General features: G+C 49.3%; 1 protein-coding gene across 1 annotated transcript in view; it reads right to left on the bottom strand.

The window, feature by feature from the left end:
- The window catches only part of ttn.2 (titin, tandem duplicate 2), a 229,072-nt gene that overhangs the window by 8,381 nt on the left and 197,615 nt on the right, over positions 1–23,076 (bottom strand). The window contains 36 exon segments of the mRNA XM_037790082.1: positions 89–299; positions 624–1,006; positions 1,099–1,404; positions 1,675–2,250; positions 2,676–2,975; positions 3,921–4,226; positions 4,313–4,628; positions 5,543–5,811; positions 5,910–6,212; positions 6,298–6,600; positions 7,909–8,208; positions 8,343–8,633; positions 8,724–9,317; positions 9,413–9,694; positions 9,935–10,237; positions 10,363–10,526; positions 10,625–10,766; positions 10,921–11,220; positions 11,390–11,680; positions 11,753–12,064; positions 12,840–13,142; positions 13,249–14,980; positions 15,174–15,508; positions 15,631–15,930; positions 16,029–16,316; positions 16,412–16,705; positions 16,969–18,735; positions 18,860–19,159; positions 19,254–19,404; positions 19,495–19,646; positions 19,737–20,036; positions 20,142–20,429; positions 20,563–20,859; positions 20,949–21,251; positions 21,346–21,933; positions 22,687–22,983. Of these exon segments, the coding sequence (XP_037646010.1) occupies positions 89–299; positions 624–1,006; positions 1,099–1,404; positions 1,675–2,250; positions 2,676–2,975; positions 3,921–4,226; positions 4,313–4,628; positions 5,543–5,811; positions 5,910–6,212; positions 6,298–6,600; positions 7,909–8,208; positions 8,343–8,633; positions 8,724–9,317; positions 9,413–9,694; positions 9,935–10,237; positions 10,363–10,526; positions 10,625–10,766; positions 10,921–11,220; positions 11,390–11,680; positions 11,753–12,064; positions 12,840–13,142; positions 13,249–14,980; positions 15,174–15,508; positions 15,631–15,930; positions 16,029–16,316; positions 16,412–16,705; positions 16,969–18,735; positions 18,860–19,159; positions 19,254–19,404; positions 19,495–19,646; positions 19,737–20,036; positions 20,142–20,429; positions 20,563–20,859; positions 20,949–21,251; positions 21,346–21,933; positions 22,687–22,983 (13,947 nt within the window).

Raw genomic sequence — 23,076 nt, 5'->3', positions numbered from 1 at the left:
ATCTAAGGAATTACACCTGCAGAGGACATTGCTTTATGGATTACAGAAAACATTAATTATTTTTGCAAATCCAAAATTATATCATTACCTTCAACCTCCAGGTTGGCTGTTGTAGAGATGGATCCTGAGGAGTTGGTTGCTCTGACTTGGTAAACTGTGGCATCGGTCTCATCAGCGGCAGTGATGACCAGCTGATAGTAGCCTCCCTTGAACTCCAGGGCCTTGATCTTGGTTCCATCTGCCTCGATCTCCTTTCCACTGCGGTACCATTTAACCAAAGGTTTGGGATGTCCCACCACCTGGTCATAGGAAAAATAACCAAGTTAAATAATCCCTAAAAAAAAATAACTCAAAACATAGACCTAATGGACTAGACTGAATGAAAGTGATGTTGATCTTCTCATCCTTTAACAACCTTGCGGAAAAAGTCCTGTGTTTGTTTGACCCTCCCACGTTTAGAGGACTTTTCATGCTTGTTATACTCGTTATTATAAGAAAAAAATATTTAAAGGAAAGAATCCGAAAACTTTTCACAGACCCCCACTGATCTAGACCTTTAGTTTATATCAACACAGCATGTTAATTATTGACAGCAAAATGCACTGTAGTTTAAATAAAAGTACCTTGGTGACAAGGGTGGCATTGGCGTGGTATTTGACGGTCATGTCCCTGATCTCCTCCCTGAACGCCGGAGCACGAGGAGCCTGGTCCGACTTGGGGACGATGGGCGCTGAGATCTCGCTCCAGTCGCTCTCGCCGCCCATGTTCTCACACTTGACACGGAACTCGTACTCGAAGCCCTCGATCAAGCCTCTGACCTCGAAGCTGGTCTCCACCATCTTCTTAGAGGTGACCGACATCCACTTGTTCTGCTTCTTCTCGCGTTTCTCCAGGTAGTAGCTGGAGATTTTAGCTCCGCCGTCGCTGCTCGGAGGCTTCCAGCAGACAACGCAGGAGTCCTTGGTGGAGCTGATGATGAAGGGCTGTTGTGGGATGCCGGGTTTTTCTGAGAAATAAAACAGGGGATGTTACATATCTGTAAAGTTAGTCAATGTAATGTACCCACAGAACTGGCAAACAAAATATGTATGAACTTACCAAATGGACTCTTAACGATTACCACCGATGGGATCTCCAGAGACTCGCTGACTCCGTATTGGTTCTGGGCAGAGACTCTGAAGTAGTAGCCGGCGCTCTCAATCAGGTTGGGGACCCGGCAGGTGGTGCCGGAAATGGAGGACGACACCAGGTGCCACTGCTCGCCTTCTTTGGCCTCACGTTTCTCCACAATGTAGTTGCTTATCATGGAGCCGCCGTCATCCTTGGGAGCCTTCCAGCTGATGATAACTGAGCTCTTCAGCAGGCCATCGACCACAACAGGGCCCTCAGGGATGCATGGTTTATCTGGACAAAACAAAAAATACTGATATTAACTACAAATATTTAGAACTCACACATCGCCTTTAAATATGACACGCCTAATCAGATCTAAATTACAAACTGCACGTTTCTTATTCAATATTCAAGTATGCCCCGAGGGGCATCTTGTCCATTAATTGTAGTGTTTGCAGGAGTTATTATTGACTTTCATTTGAATTTTAACGATAATATAGATGTCTAGAAGGCTATATTGTTCAATATTTCTAGAGTTTGGTGCTGCTTCGTTGGTGTTACCTTGGATTTCAACACGGAGCGACTTGTCAATAGTTCCGTACACGTTGCTGAGCTGCACCTTGTAGCGGCCGGCGTTGGACTTCCTCTGGACGTTCCTCACCACGAGGTGGGTGTAGCTTTCGGTGTTTTCAATGATAACGTTCTCGGACGCGTTCAGAGGCTTCTTGTCGTAGAACCACATGATCTGGGGGATGGGGCGTCCGATGTAGACGACGTGGAGGCGGAGGCTGGTACCGGCCCCGGCGAAGTACTTCTCCTTCAGAGGGAAGCCGGGGTGGAACTGTGGTGCCGCCTGCAGGCGCAATTTGCCACTGGTCTCGATCTCTCCAGCTTCGTTGATGGCCCGGCAGGTGTACAGGCCCTCGTCCTCCTGCTCGTCCGTTAGGATGCTGAGCGAGTGGTTGCGGCCATCTGAGCTCATCTTGTACTTGCGGCTCTGGATCAGCTCCTTGCCGTAGCGGTACCACTTGATCTCAGGCAGAGGTCTGCCGATGATGCCGCAGGTCAGAGTGCCGGACTCGCCGAGCTTGGTGGTCACGTCTTCGATCTCCTCCTTCAAAGCTGGAGTCTCACCAACTGTAGGAACATCAGCAAAGTTTGATTTAAATCTACATTTTTTCTGCTTTTTGCTGTGAAATGTGTGTAACATTCTTGCAATCCTGATACATATTAAATAAATCATCTAAGTTTGACCATATGGCCTTAGTGTGGTACATGTACCATGTCTTTTTAAATTAGAATTTAAGTGTAATGACAGTTGTCAGGGCATAAAATCAATGATCTGTTGATCTTTACCAATCAAGACTCCATTGTCTAACAATGTCATGTTTAAATCAAAAAGTCTTTGGAGAATCGTGACACCTCTACTAATTAGCTGTGAGATTTATTTCGCTGCTGTGAACGAATCCACTGATTCAACTGATATAAATATGAATAAATATCCCATTAATGCCTCCGTGACTTCTGTTTGATGTGATCTGAGTTCTGCAGCAGCAGCTCACCGCTCAGCTTGGTCTTGATGCCCATGGGAGTGCGGCGAGGTCGGCTGAGTCCGGTCTCGTTCTCGGCAAAGATTCTGAACTCGTACTCGGTGGCCTCCATCAAGCCGCCCATGGTGAACTGGCGATCTTTGGAGCGCTCCTTGTTGCACTTCTTCCAGGCGCTCTCTCCGGACTGCCTGAACTCGATCCAGTAGCCCAGGATCTCCTTGCCGCCGTCGTGCTCCGGCCGGAGCCAGTGGATGGTGATGCAATCTTTGGTGATGGAGATGATGTCGATCTCTCCTGGTTGGCTGGGTTTGTCTGTAAGGAGACAAAGACAAGGAGGAGATAAGTATTGTAGAAGCGATGCAAAAACCCCTTCAGGTTTTACTTAGTTAAAGATTCAAGCCCCGAAGAGACGCAAAACCCAATTCGTTCTCCAAAAATCTTTGTGCAATTCTTGTGAGATGCTATATCGTTAAATTTTCACCAATGATTGGAAGTTTTGTGCAAATGCTCTACAAATATGACCCCAATCGACCGTATGGGGGCTCTATAACTACATGTCTACATTTTAGAAGTCATAACTCCTACACGTTAAGTCCGATCTACACAAAACCTGGTACAAACGTCCATCTCCATTCACTCTACAAAAAAGCCTTTCGAACTACTGAAGTCCGACCAAATTTTCTGTGGATCGTTATTGGACTAAACTTAACAAAGTTATACAAAGCTTGTTGATATCTCATTCCATTTTGAAGACACTGACTTATTGAACTTTAAAAGAGCGTGGCCCAGCATATCAGTAGAACTAACTCCACAACCGTTGGACCAAGCATCACAAAACTTGCACCTGAAACATACCCTGAAAGTTTCATTCAAATCGACCACTAGGGGGCGCTACAAATGCAATAGATTTGGTTGTAAATGAATGATCGGCTGTCCGATAGTTGGTCATCTTTAATGCAGGTATCGGAAAGTGTCGAAGGTCTCGACTGCTCGCGACTTCTGATGGTTCGTGTTGGCTTCAGAGTTGCCAAATCCGCTTATTATGAGCAACTTTGGGCTTTCCTGAAAAGTTGCTTACAAATATTGGTAGTCGCGGGTTACTCTTTTTTTGGGCACCACCACCGCCGCCACTCAGAGTGTTGTTGTTGTTGAATCTCTATATTTCTATATTTCTATCTTGTTTTTCAATGTCTTTCCTACTACGTAGTCTTATCGATGTATTCATGCAGAAATAGGCATCGTGTAACGTTAACTCACCGAATGGATCTTTGCAGACCACGGACTCTGAAGCGGGACCAGGCTCGCTCTGCCCGACTTCGTTCTGAGCCACCACCCTGAACATGTACTCTGCGTCGGGGATGAGACCGCTGACGTTGTACATGGTGGTGGTGATGTGGGTCTTGTTGTGTCGGACCCACTTCTCCGTCGACACCTCCCTCCTTTCCACGAAGTAACCTGTGACGCGGGAGCCTCCGTCGTCCCGGGGCCGGGCCCAGGACAGAGACACCACGGTCTTGGTCACGTCCATGATCTCTGGTGGGTTGCTGGGAGGCTCTGGTACGCCTGGAGGTAAAGCAAGTTGTTAGACAACATATACACAATGCAACTTTTAACAAACATCAGTTGGGATCGGACATTTGAGAACTCACAAAGAGGTGTTTTCGGCGTGACGGCCTCGTCAGACTTGAGAGATCTGCTGATGCCGAACTGGTTCTCGGCGGAAATCTTGAAGTGGTACTGCACATTCTCCTTCAGGCCCTTCACCACCAGAGAGGTCTCGGTAACACGGGAGTCAACTGTGCACCAGGCGGCCTTGGGTACCTCGCGCCTTTCCACAATGTATCCCAGAATGTCGGCGCCGCCATCATCTGACGGTGGCCTCCAGCTGACCCGGACCGATCTGGCCTGAATGTCGTCAAACTCCAGAGGGCCTTCTGGGATGTCAGGGCGACCGATCACCTTCACCTGGAGGGGACAGGTATATAGAAAGCTAAGTTCTACCCAATCGTATTTTTGAATTTGACTTCTGTTACTGTTGTTCGGCTGCTGCCGTTAGGGGTCGCCACGTCGGATCATCTGAGATCTGATTTTACGATCCGCATATTTGATTTGGTTTAGGTTTTACGCCAGACGTAAACCCCCCCACTCACAGCGTGGGAGGGAATCATGTTTTGGTGGTGGGAGGAAACCGGAGAACCCGGAGCAAACCCACGCAACCACTGAGAGATCATGCAAACTCCACACAGAAAGGCCCTGCCCAGACCGGGGATCAAACCCGAGATCTTCTCGCTGTGATGCAACAGTGCCAACCGCTGCACTGCTGCCCAATTTTACTCCTGGTACTGAAGTACAGTTATCTGTAGGGATGCACCAATACCACCTTTTTTCAGACCGAGTACAAGTACTTACATTTGGGTACTCGCCGATACCAAGTACCGATACGAGTACTTCTCTGTGCCAAAAAACCCTCATTAACAGCCAGCTGGAGGGTGTGAGCGACACATGGCAGGAGGGGGAGTCCCGCATACGAGGCGGTGCGCCGCGACCGGCTCTAGGTCGGCTTGGAAAGGCTCGGGGAGAAGGTGGCTCGTGGCCGCAGCTTTACAGCGCTCCCCGCCCAGACCTTGCCGCACCGTGGACAAAGGTCTCCCTGCTCCCGGTGCGACTGTTGACCGGGGCGGACTGTCCTCAGTGCGCCCCAACCGCGTCGTGCCGCAGACCACGTAATAGGCGCCAGGGGTCAGTTGCGATGTCGGCAACCCACCCGACCCGTCTTGAAACATGGACCAAGGAGCCTAACGCGCGCGCGAGAGTACTGATACTGATACCCGATACTGGTTCCGGTGCATCCCTAGTTATCTGCAAGATGAGCCGCTCACCTTGATGTACACGGCCTTCCTGCCGCATTTGTTCTCCAGCACCAGGTCGTAGGTGCCGGTGTCGTCTTTGTGCGCCTCTTTGATGACCAGCTCGGTGATGTCATCGTAGGTGGCGATCATGGCCCGGTGGGAGATGTCACGGCCGTCCTTGGTCCACTTGCATGTCGGGATGGGTTTACCCTTGATGGGCACGGACAGACAGACGACTCCGCCCTGCCGCACCACGTAGCCCTCCTCGTATTTGCGATCGAGCTCGTAGTCGGGGTAACCTGAAGAAGACACAGATTTGTCAGTTAAATTTGGGAAATAAAAAAGAAAATGCATTTTAAATCAGTTGGTAAAAGCGTGATGTTTTTAAATTATATACCAAGCATTTCCTGGACTTTAACCACTCCAGGAATCTCAGCGGGCTCTCCGGAGCCACCAGCGTTGCAGGCGATGACCCTGAACTTGTACTCGGCGCCCTGGGGCATGTGGGTGAGGGTGTACTCGCTCATCTTGGTCGGCGTGGTGTTGCACAGCGTCCATTCCACCTGGTCCACTTTCTGCATCTCGATGAAGTAACCGGTGATGACAGAACCTCCCTCCTCTTCAGGTGGCAGCCAGGCCAGAGAGACCGAAGTCCTGGTGGTGTCGGTGATGCGGGGCTCAACCGGAGGACCCGGAGGTTCTGTTCAACAACACAAAGACACTTCTGGTAAATACACTGACTCTAATTCAAAATAGGTGGTGAGGCTTTTCTGTGCAACGCATACCGATGGGATCCATGGCAACGGTGATGGCGGAGCTCTCGCTTGGTTTGCCAGCTCCTCTGGAGTTGATGGCGGTGACGCGGTGTTCGTACTCCAGGCCCTCGATCAGGCCAGAGGAGCGGTACCTGGTCATGGTGACGGGGTTCTTGTTGATCCTCATCCACCTGTCAGAGCGCGCCTCCTTACGTTCGATGATGTAGCCAGCGATGGTGGAGCCACCGTTGTCCTCGGGCGGTTGCCAGGTCAGGGTCATGCCGTCGTGGGTGACATCGAGCAACTCTGGCGTGCTTGGAGGTCCAGGGATGGCTACACAGGAAACAACAGATAGATTCATTAGAATGACAGAAGGGCAGACGATAACAGGGATTCACTGAACCTCTGCATCGCTGGAGCTTATTGATTAAATATGAGCCTTCTCTGTACATGTATCAAGCCTTTCTTTTTTTTACTTTATCGCAGTAATTCTTTAATAATAATTTGGTCTTAAAGTCACAATAATTCACTGATAGATGGAAGATGGGAAGTATAAACACAAAGGTAGAAGCAAAGGGAGATGAAGGAAGGACGTTCTCCTCAGTGAGCATCATAAATGCATGGCACCAAAAGTATGGATGAAAATGAAATAAATAAATTACTCGATAAATTACTTAATACACCATTCAATTTACCAAAAGTATTATTAAAAATAAATGTAGGCATTAATTAATTGATAAAATGTGACATAAATTGATATTTCTGTTCTAATTTACCTCTTGATTTATTTAACTTTGTATTAATTCCCCTATTTATCTACTCTTCTATTTAATTTTCCTTTTTATTTATTAATTTATTTGTATTAACTTAAATGTATTTACTTTATTCACTTAAATTTATTAATTTAATTTTGTTACATTTAATGGGATAATAATTTATTTATCAAGTAATTTATTCATTTATTCATTTGTATTAACTTAAATTAATTTCTTTATTATTGCATTTATTTTTTTATTCATTTAAAATATCTTTTAAAATGTATTCATTATTTTTCGGACATTTAATGGCATAATAATTTATCGAGTAATTTATTCATTTTTTTATTAAATAACTTAAATGTATTTATTTATTTATAATAACGGAAATTTATTTATTCATTTTTGCATTTATTTTGTATTCATTTAAAATTTCTTTTAAAAAGTACTCATTATTTTTGGTAGATTTAATGCCATAATGATTTATCTATCAAGTAATTTATTCATTTTCTTTATTAACTTAAATTTATTTCTTTATTTCTTTATATTAACTTACTATTTTTAAATTTATTTATTCATTATTTTTGGTATATTTAATGGTTTATTATTTTGTTTTTCGAGTAATTTACTTATCTATTTATTTTAGTAACTTAAATTTATTTATTTATTTATTTATGCATTTATTTTGTATTCATTTAAAATACATTTTTAAATCTATTTATTTGTTATTTTTGGTACATTTTAATAGCATATTAATTTGTTCATCCAGTAATTTATTCATTTATTTAGATTTTGGCTGGACTAGTGAGACAGAAGTGTTTGTTGTCTCATGAAGCACACAGATAAATAACCATATAGAGAACAGGAAGTCGGGAAGAGAACTCACTCTTAGCACTCTTGCACTCCACCACCTCAGACTGCAGGAAGCCGCCAACGCCGAAGCGATTCATGGCGGCAACGCGGAACACGTACTCGGTTCCCTCGGAGAGTCTGGTGAACTTGAAGCAGGGTCGGGTCACCGACTCGGAGACAGTGATCCAACCGGGCCGGTGGGCATCGCGCTGCTCCACCACGTAGCCGCTGACGTTGGCGCCGCCGTCCTTCTCTGGAGGTTCCCAGCTGATCGTCACGGACACGCCGTCATTCTCCTCGATTTTCACTGGACCCACCGGGACGCCGGGTTTGTCTGGATGGACACAAGAAGACGACTGGTTTGTAAATAATCTGATCAGTTCCGACATTTTTGGGTCTCCAATCAGACAAATTGCACGTCAACAGGCAACAACTTATCCGTGTATAACCTGCAGGAAGTCTCCTTACCAAGGATGATGACCTTGATGATCTCGGCCGCCGTGCCAACGGCGTTCTTCACCTCGAGCCTGTAGCTTCCAGTGTCGTTGATGGTGGTCTCGCGGATCACGAGGTGGGTGAACTTCCCGTTGCTGTCAATCTTGATGCGGTCCAGGCTGTCCTTCAGTTTGACGCCGCAGAAGAACCAGGAGCAGACGGGCTGCGGTTTGGCCTTGATGGGGATGTTGAGGTCGATGGGTTTGCCGCGGTGCACGTGGACGATCTTCTGAGGGATGTTGCTCATGTCGATCTTGGGCATCACTGGAACACACAGGAAGTGATGTTCATTATATTTGAGTGATTTCTGTGAAGCTTTTCTGACTTTTCTGATGTGTCATGATGTCGTCTTACCTTTGATGTCCTGGATGGCGACAGGTGTGACGGTGTCCATCGGCTCGCTAGCTCCCCTGCTGTTGGTGGCTCGGACCCTGAACAGGTACTGGTCGTTCTCCGTCAGAGACTGGATGGTGTGCTGGGACACCGAGGCCTTGACCGTTGCCACGGTACTCCACCTGTCCGTGCCCGCCTTGCAGGCCTCGATGACGTAGCCCGTCAGCCTGCTGCCGCCGTCGTGTACCGGCTTCTCCCAGTGCAGCGTGGCAGACGCCTTGGTGACGTCGACGACCTGGAGGTCCAGAGGCACCGACGGTACCTCGCACACCAGCACGGCCTCGGATGTCTCGCAGCCCTCGCCGACGCCGTAGATGTTCTCCGGCAGGACTCTGAAGAAGTAGTGCATTCCCTGCTCCAGACCGGTGATCCTGAACAGGGTCTTCCTGCACTCGGTGGTGACGGTCTTGTATGACTTCATGTTGGCGTCGCGCTTCTCTATGATGTAGTTGCTGACGTGAGCGCCACCGTCGATGCTCGGGACGTCCCAGGTGATCACAACGGACTCCTTGGTGTAGTCCTTCACGTTCACAGAACTTGGAGGACCAGGAGTGTCTGCAGGAGAGAGACGAGTAGAGGAAGAGGAGATATTAGTTTTTACAAGAAGAACCGAACTAAAGCTGGTGAATATGAGACCTGGGATGACATACCATAGACTTTAACCAGGATGGTGGAAGTCTTCTTGCCAGATGGGTTCTCTGCCTCCACAACATATTTTCCGGAGTCGTAGCGGTTGACCTTCTCCACCATCAGTGAGGTGTAGCTATCGGTGGTCTCGATGTAGCCGCGGCTCTGCAGCTCCACTCCCGTCTTCCTCCAGGCCACGACTGGCGCTGGCCGGCCAGTGACGAATACGACCAGACGCAGGGTTCCTCCAGCGCGCAGACACACCGTCTTCTTCAGGTCTTCGGCCAGCTCCAGGTCGGGCATTTCTGAACGGGTGGAGAATAGTAAAGGGGAGAGTCATGCCGTGAAACAAGCTGGAACATGACGCTGATAAGAGAAAGAACTTTGTTTGGAAAACACAATTTATTTCCCATCGTAATCTAAATCGCCAAATTAGCGGCAATCTACGTCTACATTTTACATGACAGAAAAAAGTATAAACTGTGAGACCTGGATTGAGGTAATTACTGTATTATTTTCTGACATGGAAATCTTCACCAACTCACCGATTCTCTCCAGCGGCTCGACCTCGGCACTCGGTTCGCTGAACTCTCCGGTGCCTTTGCTATTGATGGCGGCGACCCTGAACCTGTACTTCTTATTGGATGCCAGGCCGGCGGCCACGTACTCGTTGGTCTTGAGGGCTTTGGCGGTGACGCGGTACCACTGCTCGGTGCCCTCCTCCAGGATCTCCACCACGTAGCCGCTGACGTCTGAGCCGCCGTCGTACATGGGCCTGGTCCAGGTCATGCTGATGCTGTGCTTGGTTGTGTCTTTGATGCGAGGCATTGATGGAGGAGCTGGGGTGTCTGGGAAGAGACAGCAAATGGAAAATCATTTTTCGGATCACCACGAGGATATAAAATAAAGTTTTAGCTCTAAAAAGTAACACCAGTTTTTGAAAATCAGACTGAATGACGGTGAAACATCTTACATGTGGGGTCTCTGCAGATGATGTAGGGCGAGGCGTCGCTCGGCTGGCTGTCACCAGCAGCGTTTACCGCCGTCACTCTGAACTGGTACTCGCTTCCCTCCAGCAGGCCCGTGATCTTCAGACGGGTGTCGTAGATGGTGTAATTCTTATTCACCCGAGTCCACCTGGTCCAGAGAAGAAACGAAAAGGACAACCGTGAGAAACAGAGCGAGACGACAGTGAAAACTAAAATCTGTCCTTTTAATCAGGAAGTTGTTCCCACCTGGTGCTGCTCGTCTCTCGTTTGTCCACCAGGTAGGTTTTGATCTCGCTGCCTCCGTCGCTCTCGGGCTTAAGCCATTCGATGACGACGTGCTCCTTAGCCACCGCCGTGACCTCCGGCGTGCCTGGCTGGGTTGTGATGGCTGAGGAAGACGGGTGGGACAGGTCAGAGTCACACCAACAAATCTACATCCTGTTTCTACTCATTTTTTGTAATTCATTTAACAGGAACGTCCTCTGTATGCCTAGATTACTTCAATTAAACATTTTAAACGTCCTGTACGTGTAGTAGCTTACTGTAGGCGTTCCTGGCGATGATGGCTTCGGACTCCAGAGGAACTCCGGGTCCAAACTTGTTGACTCCTCGGACTCTGAAGACATACTCGTTGAACTTGATCAGCCTGCTGCTGACACACGACAGCGTCTTGCACTCGGTCTCCATGATGACCCAGTTGAGCCGGCTGGTCTCGCGACGCTCCACGATGTAATGGCTGACGATGTCTCCGCCGTCCTCCAGAGGAATCTTCCAGGACACCGTGCACTTCTCCTCCGTCACTCTGCTGATCTGGATCTTATCAGCCGGAGCTCCAGGAGTGTCTGAAAGACAGAAACCCGGTCAGATCGGACAGTCCGTTGACACGTCTACCTACTGTAACTCTACTAAATGTCTTCTTATAGACCCCTTTCCTGTTAGTAACCATCTCTTAGAGTCAACTGAGTGACACGTTATAGCCTCAGTGTTTAATGTTTTGTCTCGGCTGCTCACCCAGAACTTTAACGCTGACGGCAGCGGTCTTGATTCCGCTGGCGTTCTTGACGGTCAGGATGTATCTGCCCGTGTCGTATCTGTCGCAGCTCTTGATAACGGCCATGGCTCTGGTGGCGGTGTAGGTCAGCGAGTATTTCTCTCCGAGCTCCAACATCTTGTCGCCCTTCGACCAGTACACCGTGGGCTCTGGTTTACCGCCCACGGCGCCGTCCAGGACCAGGTCGGAGCCGGCGGCGACAGTGACGGTCTCGCCCACCAGCTTGCTGTCCAGCTCAGCTCTTGGAGGAGCTGCAGCAAAGAAGAGACGATTAGATTCTATCTCAATAACTTTATACCTTACCTTAGACTTTTCTAACTTACAGTATTCATCTTTGCATGTGACGGGTCCGGTGATCTCTGATGGTGCGCTGTGGACGCCGGCGGCGTTCTTGGCGATGACGCGGTACTCGAAGGTCTCTCCATCTCCCAGGTTGGTGACGGTGAAGTAGTTCTCAGCGATGGTGGTGTAGTTACACTTGAGCCAGCGGTTGTCGTCCCACTCGTCCGTGCTGTAGACTTTCCTCTCCACCACGTAGCCGACGATCTTGCTGCCGCCGTCGTTGAACGGCACAGTCCAGCACAAGGACACGGAGGAGCGGGTGATGTCCGTCACCTCGGGTTTACCGGGAGGATCTGGAGCAGGGAGGGAGGGGGAGCTCAGCTTTAATCACACAGCTTCATTAAGGTCTTTATGAGCTGATTTAACTGTTTCAGCTGAGCGAGGATTAACTGATTAACAGATTGATTGAATAATCAGTTGTTGGGGCCTTGGTCGAGCAAACGCTTTTGTGTATTGGCAAGAATCTGGCGATACGATCAGGGTCTGAAATTAACTTTTTTCACTTCCTGCCACTGTGGCGGGCAAGTATTTTTACCAACGAAGTTTGAAACGAATCCGATAAACCCTCTGGGAGGAGTTAAAAAAGGTTTGCATAAAATGCATGAAAAACAGAAGATATTCAAAATGTCCGACTTCTGGATGGGCGGAGCTAAATGAAAGCCAATCGGAAATATGTCTGAAACGGTGAGAGCAACGTGGGTACCAAATTCCGTGAATATCGGAGGATGTTACAACTAAGGCCTTCCACGCGTTAGGGGGCGCTATGGAGCCCACTAAACATGCATGAACCCAGTCGTTGTAAATTCGTTGTAAAGTTTTGGGAATGTTCGAGAATACTTTACAAAACTTTAGACTTTATAAAAACAATAGGTTTCCACGCACTTCGTGCCAGGAACGCCGTTGGGCACTTTCGTGCTCGGGCCCTAAAAACTGATTAAGTGTTTTTGAGAATCAAGACAGTATCACAAAACATAATATCGCAATGCTCAATATTTTCAATACCTTCTTACACCCCTACAAACAAGCTGTCGTTAGTTTACATACTGAAGACATGAATGTTTCCCTCACCAACAGGATTTAGCGCCACCACAGGCCTGGAAGCCTCGCTGGCCTTGCTGAATCCGGCGATGTTCATGGCGTACGCCCTGAACTGGTACTCCAGGCCCTCGATCAGGTTGGACACCTTGTAATGGCACTCCAGGCAGGGCAGCTTGTTCTCCCTCACCCACAGGATCGTATTCCTCTCCTTCTTCTCAATCCAGTAGCCGCTCACCTTGCTGCCGCCGTCGTCATATGGCAAGTCCCATTTGATGCTGATGACGTTAGCGGACACAGATACCACATCTGGACGAGTTGGAGGACTTGGAGGAACTGTTGAAATGAAGTAGAGGCGAGAATAATTTGTAAATGTATTTACAAATAAACTTTGGCATCCATACGTATAAAAACAGGACATTTACTTTTGAGCAGAACTTACCAAATGGATGTTCAATGACAACAGCAGCAGACTCGGTGGACTTGCTGACTCCAAACTTGTTCTCAGCGCACACTCTGAAGGTGTACTCCATGTACTTGGTTAGGTGAGTCACTTTGATGGTGGTTCTCTGCACACTGGAGTTTACCACTTGCCAAGAGGCAGAGCCGGACTCTCGTTTTTCCACGATGTAGTTGGTGATGTCAGTGCCGCCATCGTCAGCTGGTTCGGACCAGGCCAGGCTGCAGGACTCTGAGGATACTTCGGAAATTTCCAGGGGGCCTGTGGGTGGAGTCGGTCTGCCAACGACAACCACGGTCACTGTGAACGTCTTCACGCCGGCAGAGTTCTCCAGGGTCAGGTAGTACTTGCCACTGTCGCTTCTCTTGCTGTCTTTCACCACCAAGGTGGTGCTCTCCTTTGTGGATTTGATGGCGACTCTGTCGGTCTCCTTCAGCTTCATCTCCTCCAGCTTCCAGGTGACCTTGGGTGCAGGTCTGCCGCTGATGGGGATGTCGATGGCGAAGGTGTTGGAGGCCTTGCAGGTGATGAGCTGGTTGGTGATGCTGCTGAGGTCAGCAGTCGGTTCGATGAGAGGCTCCTTAATGAGCACAGAGCTGAAGGTGCCCTGAGGCTCGCTGATTCCAGCATCGTTCTTGGCCTTGACTCTGAAGTCATACTCTGTGTTCTCAATCAGACCCTCCAACAGCATCTTCTGGGATTTGGTCTCTCCACCAACAACCCATCGGTCAGTACCTTTAGCTCTGAATTCAATGATGTAACCTCTGATGCGGCTGCCTCCGTCATGCTCGGGCTTCAGCCACACCAGGGAGGCTGTGGAGTTGGTGGTGTCGACAACATCCAGTCTCTTGGGTGGTGCCGGTTCTTCTGTGGCGATGATGGGTTCCGACATCTCGTGAGGTTCTCCCTGGCCATAGTGGTTTACGGCAATCACCCTGAACAGATATGGCACACCAATATCCAGACCAGTTACCCTGATCATCTGGCGAGAGCTCTTGGTGCTGACCTCCTGCCAGGCCAGGCGGCTGGCCTCGCGCTTGTCCACGATGTAGTGGTGGATTCGGGATCCGCCGTCATTAGTGGGGGCATCCCACATAACTGTCAAGGCTCCGCGGATAACGTCTTTGAAGGTGATGGCTCCCGGCGGTCCAGGTGTGTCCAGCACTTTGACGGTGAATGTGATGGACTTGCGCCCGCTGTTGTTCTCCAGGGACAGGGTGTATTTGCCGGCTTCGTACCTGGTGCAACCCTCAATGGTTAGAGTAGAGGAGGAATCTGTGGTGTTGATATCGCCCATGACGGGCAGGTCACCATCTACCTTAGACCAGGTGGCGAGAGGAGCTGGTTTGCCGCGGAAGGCAACTTGGAGGGTGACAATGCCGCCATTCTTCACGGTGTGAGTCTGCTTGAAGTTGGCATCTAATTCGATCTCAGGAGACGTAAGTCTGTCCAGAGCCTGAACAGCGCTTGGCAACACCGAGGCTTCGCCCTCACCGGATCCGTTCACAGCACTGACCCTGAACTTGTAGAGTTCTCCGGGCACTAAGCCCTTGGCTGTGTAACTGGTGTGGATGCAGATCTGTTTGTTGACTCTGTGCCACTCCTCCAGACTGGCCTTGCACATGTCAATATTGTAGCCGATGATTTCCAAGCCGCCGTCGAAGATTGGCTTGGTCCACTCCAGGCTGACAGAGGACTTGGTGGAGTCTGTGACCTGATTGACAAGAAAAGAGTTTATAGTTTAATTTCTAATGTTCCCTTTTCTCTACATTCTGGTTTCCTACATTAAAGTTATTTTTTAGGTTTCTTCTGTACTGTAACTGATATATCACCCTGAGATAGACCTCAACAACTTTACATGAATGGTTCTTCTCTCATGATTCTATTCAGTGTTCCTGCAATCCTACCTTGATCAACGTGGGGGTACTGGGAGCACTGGTTGGTTCCCTGCATTTGAAAAGCCTGGATGTACTGCTGGCAGGTCCAATGCCGGCGCCATTTTCAGACATGACGCGGAACTCGTACTCGTTGCCCTCAGTGAGGTTGGTGACGCGGTGTCTTAGCTCTGTGATGGGCCTCTTGGACGAAACCTTCAGCCAACGCAGGCTCTTCTTCTCTCTCCTCTCCAGGATGTAGTGTTTGATCTCGTTGCCTCCGTCCGACCTTGGCCTGGTCCAGCACATGGTGATGCTGGTTCCAGTCACATGGGTGGCATCTGGGGTACCAGGGGCATCAGGAACAGCTAAAGGGAAGAGCAGAAAACATGTCAAGTTCTGTCAACGTTCAAGTTCAATAGATTGGGTTAAGTTTTTAAGATTTGGTCGATATTTCAGGCAGAAAATCCCCATGAGTGACTTTACTTACTGTATTGCATCTGTGCGATGATGGGATCAGAGTCCAGTGGTTTGCCGACACCAAACTTGTTGACAGCAGAGATTCTGAACTGGTATTCATTGCCCTTGATGAGGTTGGTGGCATTGTAAGAACAGGCTTCGCATTTGGAGGTGACCAAGGCCCAGGAGATCCTGGACGTCTCCCTCTTCTCCACCACATAGTGGGTGAGGGCGGAACAGCCGTCGTTCTCCGGCGGGTTCCACCACACGGTGCACTTCTCGGCCGTGATGCCGGTGAAACGGATGGGACCCTCAACAGGTCCGGGGGTATCTGCAGGGAAACAGAAGGTGGAGGTGGTTGGTCAGAAATAGGTTTGAAAATGTTTGTATCATACAGATATTGAAACATAATCGGCAGCGTTTACCAACCTTGTACTCTGACGTTGGCATCAGCTTTCTTGGAACCGGAGCTGTTCTTGGCCTCTATGGTGTAGATGCCACGGTGGTTCCTGTCAGCATCACGAACAAAAACACTGCTGGTGCCAATACCGGTGGTAATCTCAATGTCATACATGGTCCTCTTGTCGATCTCTTTGCCGTCTTTATACCAGACGACCTGGGGAACGGGACGTCCGGTGATTCTGCAGCTAAGATTCACATTTTCACCGGCCCTCAGGGTGAGCACCTGGTCTGGAGACCACACGATCTCAGGAGAAACTGGAGATGCAAAGAGAACAAACAAATGATGTGAGAAAACCTACTATTTATGATAATCTGTCTATGCATGTTTTTTCAAATTTCAAAATACTTACTGCTCTCGTCCTTGGTCATAATGTATCCGGAGGAGTTAGATGGTGGACTGACTGTACCCACAGCATTCCTGGCAATGACTCTGAACTCGAATCTGTCTCCAGCGGACAGACCGGTCACAGTGAACTGGGTCTCGCAGATATCAGTGAAGTTGCATCGCAGCCATTTGCCTCTACCTTGGCGCCTCTCCACACTGTAGCCCACAATTTTGCTGCCACCGTCCCTCTTGGGGATTTCCCATTGCAGGGTGACCGAGTCTCTGGTTACGTCGATGCAGACGGGGTTGCCAGGTGGATCTAATTGAGAAGAGAAAGAAGCAATTTATCCAGAGTGCTTGGTTGTAAACTCCTGAAGTAATACAGCAGCAAACAGATCAACCTTTGCTTCAAGTGTTTGCAACACTGAACACGCACTGGACCTAGTTCTGTACTGGATGAACAAGATGAAACTGATATCTATCTTCCTATCTGACTGTTTCTGGGTAAGACCACAAATAAAGAATTGGACTGCTTCTATAAGCACAAAGCTATTCTTCAACACAGTTAGATCGTGTACTTACCAACAGGGGAGATGGCGAGTGCATGTTTGCTCTGTTCACTAACAGGGCTGAGTCCGGCGCTGTTCTCAGCGTAGACTCTGAAGGAGTACTCCAGACCCTCTATGAGACCGATGATCCTGTACTCTCTGTTGGTGATGATGATGCAGTTCACCCTCTCCCACAAGAGGCTGTTCCTGTCCTTCTTTTCAACGTGATAGCCCACAATGGGGGATCCTCCGTCGAAGTCTGGAGCCTCCCACCTGATGCTCATACTGTCGCAGGTGATGTTGAAGGCCACCGGCTTTGCTGGAGGGCCTGGAGGTTTGAACTGGTGCTGGGCAACGATCTCTGAGGAGTTCAGTGCGTCACTGACTCCGTACTTGTTCTCTGCACGGACCCTGAACTGGTACTGAGATCCCTTGACCAGGTTGGGAATCTTGAAGCTGGCCCTGAGAACGCTGGAGCAGACCATCTTCCAGTTGGCGTGGGATGTCTCACGTTTCTCCACGCTGTAGCAGGTGATTTCGCCGCCGCCGTCCTCCTTCGGCTCATCCCAGGATATGATGATACTCTGGGCTTGAATCTCATCGAAGCGGATGGGTCCAACGGGCACTGAGGGGGGTCCCAGAGTGGTTACATTAATGTCAAAGTAGTTCTTGATGGTTCTGTTGTCCAGAGCCAAGGTGTACTGGCCGGAATGCTCCTTCTTGGCTCCTCTGACTGTGACTGCAGTCTTGTTGTCAGTAGTCCTGAAGCGAACGTTCTCACTTTCCTTCAGAGGTAAGTTGTCCTTTAGCCAGCTGATTGCAGGTCTTGGTTTACCCTTGAAGGGCAACTCGATGTGGATCTTCTGACCGACGCGAACAGCAAGCTCTCCATTGGGGTAGTCACTGAGGCTGGCCTCGGGCGGAATGATGAAGTCCATCACTGTGATCGGACCGATCAAGGAGAAGTCGCTGTTGCCCTTCTCGTTCTTAGCGAACACTCTGAAGTCCATGACGGCGTTCTCCTTGAGTCCCGTCACCTCACAGCTGAAGCGCTTGCATGTCGCTCCCAAAGTCCAGTTGGTCTCTTCCTGGGTTCTCTTCTCAATGATGTATTCACTGATGTGGCTGCCACCATCATGGTCAGGTCTAGTCCACTGCAGGGTGACAGAGGTCTTTGTAGAGTCCGCCATCACCAGGTTTTTCACAGCTCCGGGAGTTTCCGTGGCTCTTACAGGCTCAGTGGTTTCACAGGTGTCGCCCACGCCGTACTCATTTTCAGCAGACACACGGAAGAAGTACGCTACGTTCTCCTCCAGGCCAGTCACCTTGTAAGTTGTGCTGGCACACTCGGCATTGATCACCGTGTAGGCCTTCATGGTGGAGGCCTTCTTCTCCACGATGTAATGAGTGACGGGGGAACCGCCCTCGATGAGAGGAGCCTCCCAGCTGAGGGTCAGCGTTCCTCTCGTCACGTTCTTGATCATCATTTTCTGGCAGACGGCCGGACTGTCCAGGACCTTCAGGGAAACGCTGATTATCTTGGGTTCTCCCACACCGTTCTCAATCTCCAGCAGGTACTTGCCGCGGTCGTCACGGGTGACCTTGGTGATGAGGAGTGTGGTGGCTCGCTCAGTGCTCGTGATGGTGTAGCGGTTGTCGGCGGCGATGTTGCGGTCGCCACGTCGCCATGTGACGTTGGGGGTGGGGCGTCCCTTCAGGGGGATAAACACTGCCACATCACGGCCGGCTCTGGCTGTGTACTGGGTCGTCATGGGAACGTCCAAGTCCAAATCGGCCTCCTCTGTTGGAGAGAAGTAAGGCACAAACAGGAATGAATTATATTAATAATGACATACACCATCATCATCATAAACAAGACTTATGACCTGTGTCAATATCATAGAGGGATCTATATGAATACAAACCCAAGATATCTTTGGCTTGCACAGGCTGGTACATTTTGATGTCTTCTCCTTTGCCCTTGCAGTTGACAGCGGAGACTCTGAAGAAGTAATAGGTTCCAGGTTTGAGGTGAGACACCACATACTCGCAGGTCTTGACCTGAGGGTTGACGGTCACCCATTCCTTTTCCTCTGTGTTCATCAGTTCTAACAAGTAGTGAGTGACTTCACTGCCGCCGTCATAGACGGGCTTCTCCCAGCCGAGGGTGATGGAGGTCTTCGTGGAGTCAACCACACACAGCTTGGATGGCTCACCGGGCAGATCTGGAGAAGACAAAACAGCGTGACTGTTGTCAGTGGTTCCATGTGAAAACCTTAACGATAACACGGTGATGCTAAGTGATAATTAAAAGCATACCGATAGGGTCGTAGGCCTTGTAGAGCTCAGAAGCCTCGGAGTAGTTTCCTGCTCCGGCCTTGTTGACGGCACAAACTCTGTACTGGTACTCGCTGTTCTCCACCAGGTTGGTGACTTTCTGTCTAGTGTCCCTGATGGTGCCCTTCACCACCTGGCCAAAGAATGGACGTTATGATGCTTAAACAAGCCACTTCTTCTACACTTAGGTACTAAATTTGTAAAGATAGGTCAGCAAACAAACCTTAAACCACTGCAGACTCTTCTTCTCCCTCTTCTCCAGGTAGTAGCCGTCGAGGTCACTGCCTCCATCCAATGCTGGTCTTTCCCAAACCACTGTCATGGTGGCCTTGGTGATAATTGTCACTTTAGGCTTGGATGGCTCGCTAGGAGCAACTGTACGAAATCAAAATGATCAGGTTAGATGAAGGCTAGACTGAGTCAGTAGTTGTGGTGAATGACGGTGAGTTTATTCCGTTTGCTTACCAAATGAGTTCTTGGCGATTATAGGTTCAGACTCCAGCGGGTCTCCGATGCCGTACTTGTTGACTCCACGGACTCTGAATATGTACTCGTTGCCCTGGATGAGCCTGGGCACGTTGATAATGCAGTCGACCAGTTTCTCTGAGACGATGGACCACATGACCCTCCTGGTCTCCCTCTTTTCCACAATATAATGCGTTACCATGGCACCACCCTCATCAGCAGACGGGGACCACATGATGGTGATGTTGTCGGCCGTCACCTTCTTAAACTGAATCTCTCCAGCGGGGGGGCCTGGCTTGTCTGGATAGAGGGACGACACAATCATGAACGTGAGGGTCTATTACTGTATACAAGATAATATGCAAGGCAAAATCCCTGACATGTTTTAAAATAATATCTGAATACCTTGAATGAGCAGCCTGACGATGGCGCACGCAGATCCCAGGGAGTTCTTCACCTTGACCTCGTAGGTTCCAGAATTCAGACGAGTGGTGTCCTTCAGGAACACACTGGTGGACTCGAATGTGTGTTTGAAAGAGAGCTGGTTGGTAGGCTCGAGCTCTCTGCCGTCCTTAAACCACTCAATAGTGGGAGCAGGTTTGGCTGTGATGTTAAACTTGAGCTCCACGTTAGATTCAGCCATGTACTTGACCTCGCTGAAGTACTCTTGAGGTATTTCAATATCTGGGGCACCTGGATATATAAACCAAACAAACAGGCATCAAATTCTGATCCATCATATGTGATAGTGTATTTCAAAATGTGATTTCCAGTTTCACAAAAAACGCCATATCCTGTCCAAAAGCCAAAACCAAAAGAGACTCACCGTAGGTGTCCACGCATGTGGCTGGTCCAGCGGTCACGGACGGGTTGCTCACTGAGCCGACGGCGTTCTTGGCCATTACTCTGAACTCGTACGTCTCGTCCTGGGTCAGGCCAGTCACAGTGTAGCGGGTGTCCGTGACGTTGGTGAGGTTGGTCTTGGACCACCTGGCACCGACGGTCTCTTTCTTCTCAATTAAGTAACCGGTGATCGGGGAACCGCCGTCGAAGTTGGGCTTCTCCCAGACCAGGCTAATGGAGTGCTTGGTGATGTCATTTATATGCAAGTTGATGGGTGGCTCTGTAGGGAACAGACAGTGAGAACTCATTATAGGATAAATGTTGCTGATTTCATTGACTTTTACAGAAAGGTTTTGACATTCCACTCACCGCAGGCATCAATAGCCAGCACTGCATCAGACACCTGGCTGAAGGCACTGATTCCAGCAGCGTTCTCTGCTGCCACTTTGAACTCATAAATAAGTCCAGCATTGATGTTGGAGACCTTGAAGTGCGTAGCGCGGATCACCATTTTGTTGACTCTCTGCCAAAGGAGGCTGTTCCTGTCTTTCATCTGGAGATGGTAGCCAAACACATGGCTGCCGCCATCTGACTTAGGCTCCTTCCAGGCTACGGTGATGGTCTCCCTGGTGACAGCACTGATCTCTGGAGTTGATGGAGCTTCAGGAATAGCTGGAGGGTAAGAGTCAGAGTTGAAGGGTGTTAACATCGTGAAAAACAGTAGAAAAAATAGATAAAAGAGGGAAGCAAAACAAAAACCACTTACTGTAAGGAAGGTTGACAGCGACAGTTGGTGAGTCAATGTGCTCGCTGATTCCATATCTGTTCTCAGCCCTGATTCTGAACTGGTACTCCAGGCCGGTGGTCAGCTTCATGATCTTCATGGTGCAGCGGGCCACAGAAGAAGACACATCTATCCAGTTGGCTGTGGTGGTCTCTCTCTTCTGGATGATGTAGTTGGTGATGGCGCTGCCACCTTCATACGCCGGTGGGAACCAATTCAGGCTCACGCTGTCCTCTGAGACATCAAACAGCTCCACGGGTCCAACTGGGGCACTGGGGCGGTCCAGAACCATAATATTTATAAAGGATTTGGTGGTTCCACTGGAGTTGGAGGCGGTGATGTCGTAGCGTCCCGAGTCTCCGGCAATGCTCTCGCGCAAAGTGATCTTGATGCTGTCAGGGGTGACTTCAGAGTTGAACCTCATGGTTGACTTGAGCAGCACGTTGTCCTTGCACAGGGAGACTTTAGGCATAGGCTGGCCCGTCAGTGGGATCTCACACTTGAGGCTGGAGCCGGCTCTAACATACACTGCATTGTGGGGGAAGTCCTTCATGTTGATCTCAGGAGGTTCTGGAGCAAAAACGTAACAAAGAGTTATAGCAAGGGAAACTGGGTGTAACTTTGTTTAATTTGACTTTGTTATTTCCTGGTTATATGAAATAATTACAAGTAGGGATGCACCGATCAGTCCGATACTGTGCTCATGTACTCGTAATCGCAAAACGGCTCCGATACAACGGTACCGATAGTACTTTACGGCGGCGTGACATTAACCTCTCGTCACCATCTTTCGGGTCCTCACGCTCAACCTCCCGGCCGGTGGTGCGCCCGACCCTGCTTGGCCGGGATCCCACCTCAGCTGGCGCGCGCCGGCTCTCACTTTCATTGCGCCATAGGGTTTTGCTTGCACCCTCTGACTCGGGTGAGCGTAAGACTCCTTGGTCCGTGTTTCAAGACGGGTCGGGTGGGTTGCCGACATCACCGCAGACCCCTGGCGCCTTTTACTTGGGCCGAGCCCCAAGCCGACTTAGAGCCGGTCGCGGCACACCGCCTCGTTTGCGGGACTCCCCAGCCTGCCGTGTGTCGCTCACACCCTCCAGCTGGCTGTTAACGAGGGTCTTTAGGCACAGAGAAGTACTCGTATCGGTATTCGATATCGGCGAGTACCAAAATGTAAGTACTTGTACTTGTACTCGGTCTGAAAAAAGTGGTATCGGTGCATCCCTAATTACAAGTAATGGATGTTGGTTTATTCTGTTGTTTGCATTTCTTAGTCTTTACTAATCACATTGTTGAATCTGATCATTCTGATCTGTAACTTACCGAGCTGGTCTTTGACCACCACTGGGGTGAGCATTTCGATAACATCACTGAAGCCAGCGTGGTTCTCTGCTCTGACTCTGAAGAAGTACTCAGCGTTCTCCCTCAGACCAGACACTGTGAAGTGGACGAACTTGGTCACACCACACTTAACCCATTTCTCCTGGCCATTCTCCAGAGCTTCCAACAGGTACCCGGTAATTCTGCTGCCTCCGTCGTGATCTGGTTTGGCCCAGGCCAAAGACACACTCTCCTTGGTCACATCAGTCACACCCAGCTTCGGTGGTGGGCTTGGTTTTTCTGGAGAAAAGAGGACATCACGTGTTTAATTTAAATAATCTGGTATTATCTTTTTCATAACAATAAGAATCTATAATGTTACCGACTTAAGAT

This window comes from Sebastes umbrosus, chromosome 13 (assembly GCF_015220745.1).
Source record: "Sebastes umbrosus isolate fSebUmb1 chromosome 13, fSebUmb1.pri, whole genome shotgun sequence".
Classification (NCBI taxonomy): domain Eukaryota; kingdom Metazoa; phylum Chordata; class Actinopteri; order Perciformes; family Sebastidae; genus Sebastes; species Sebastes umbrosus.
The sequence above is the reverse complement of the archived record's forward strand: the minus strand, read 5'-3'. Positions and strand labels throughout refer to the sequence as shown.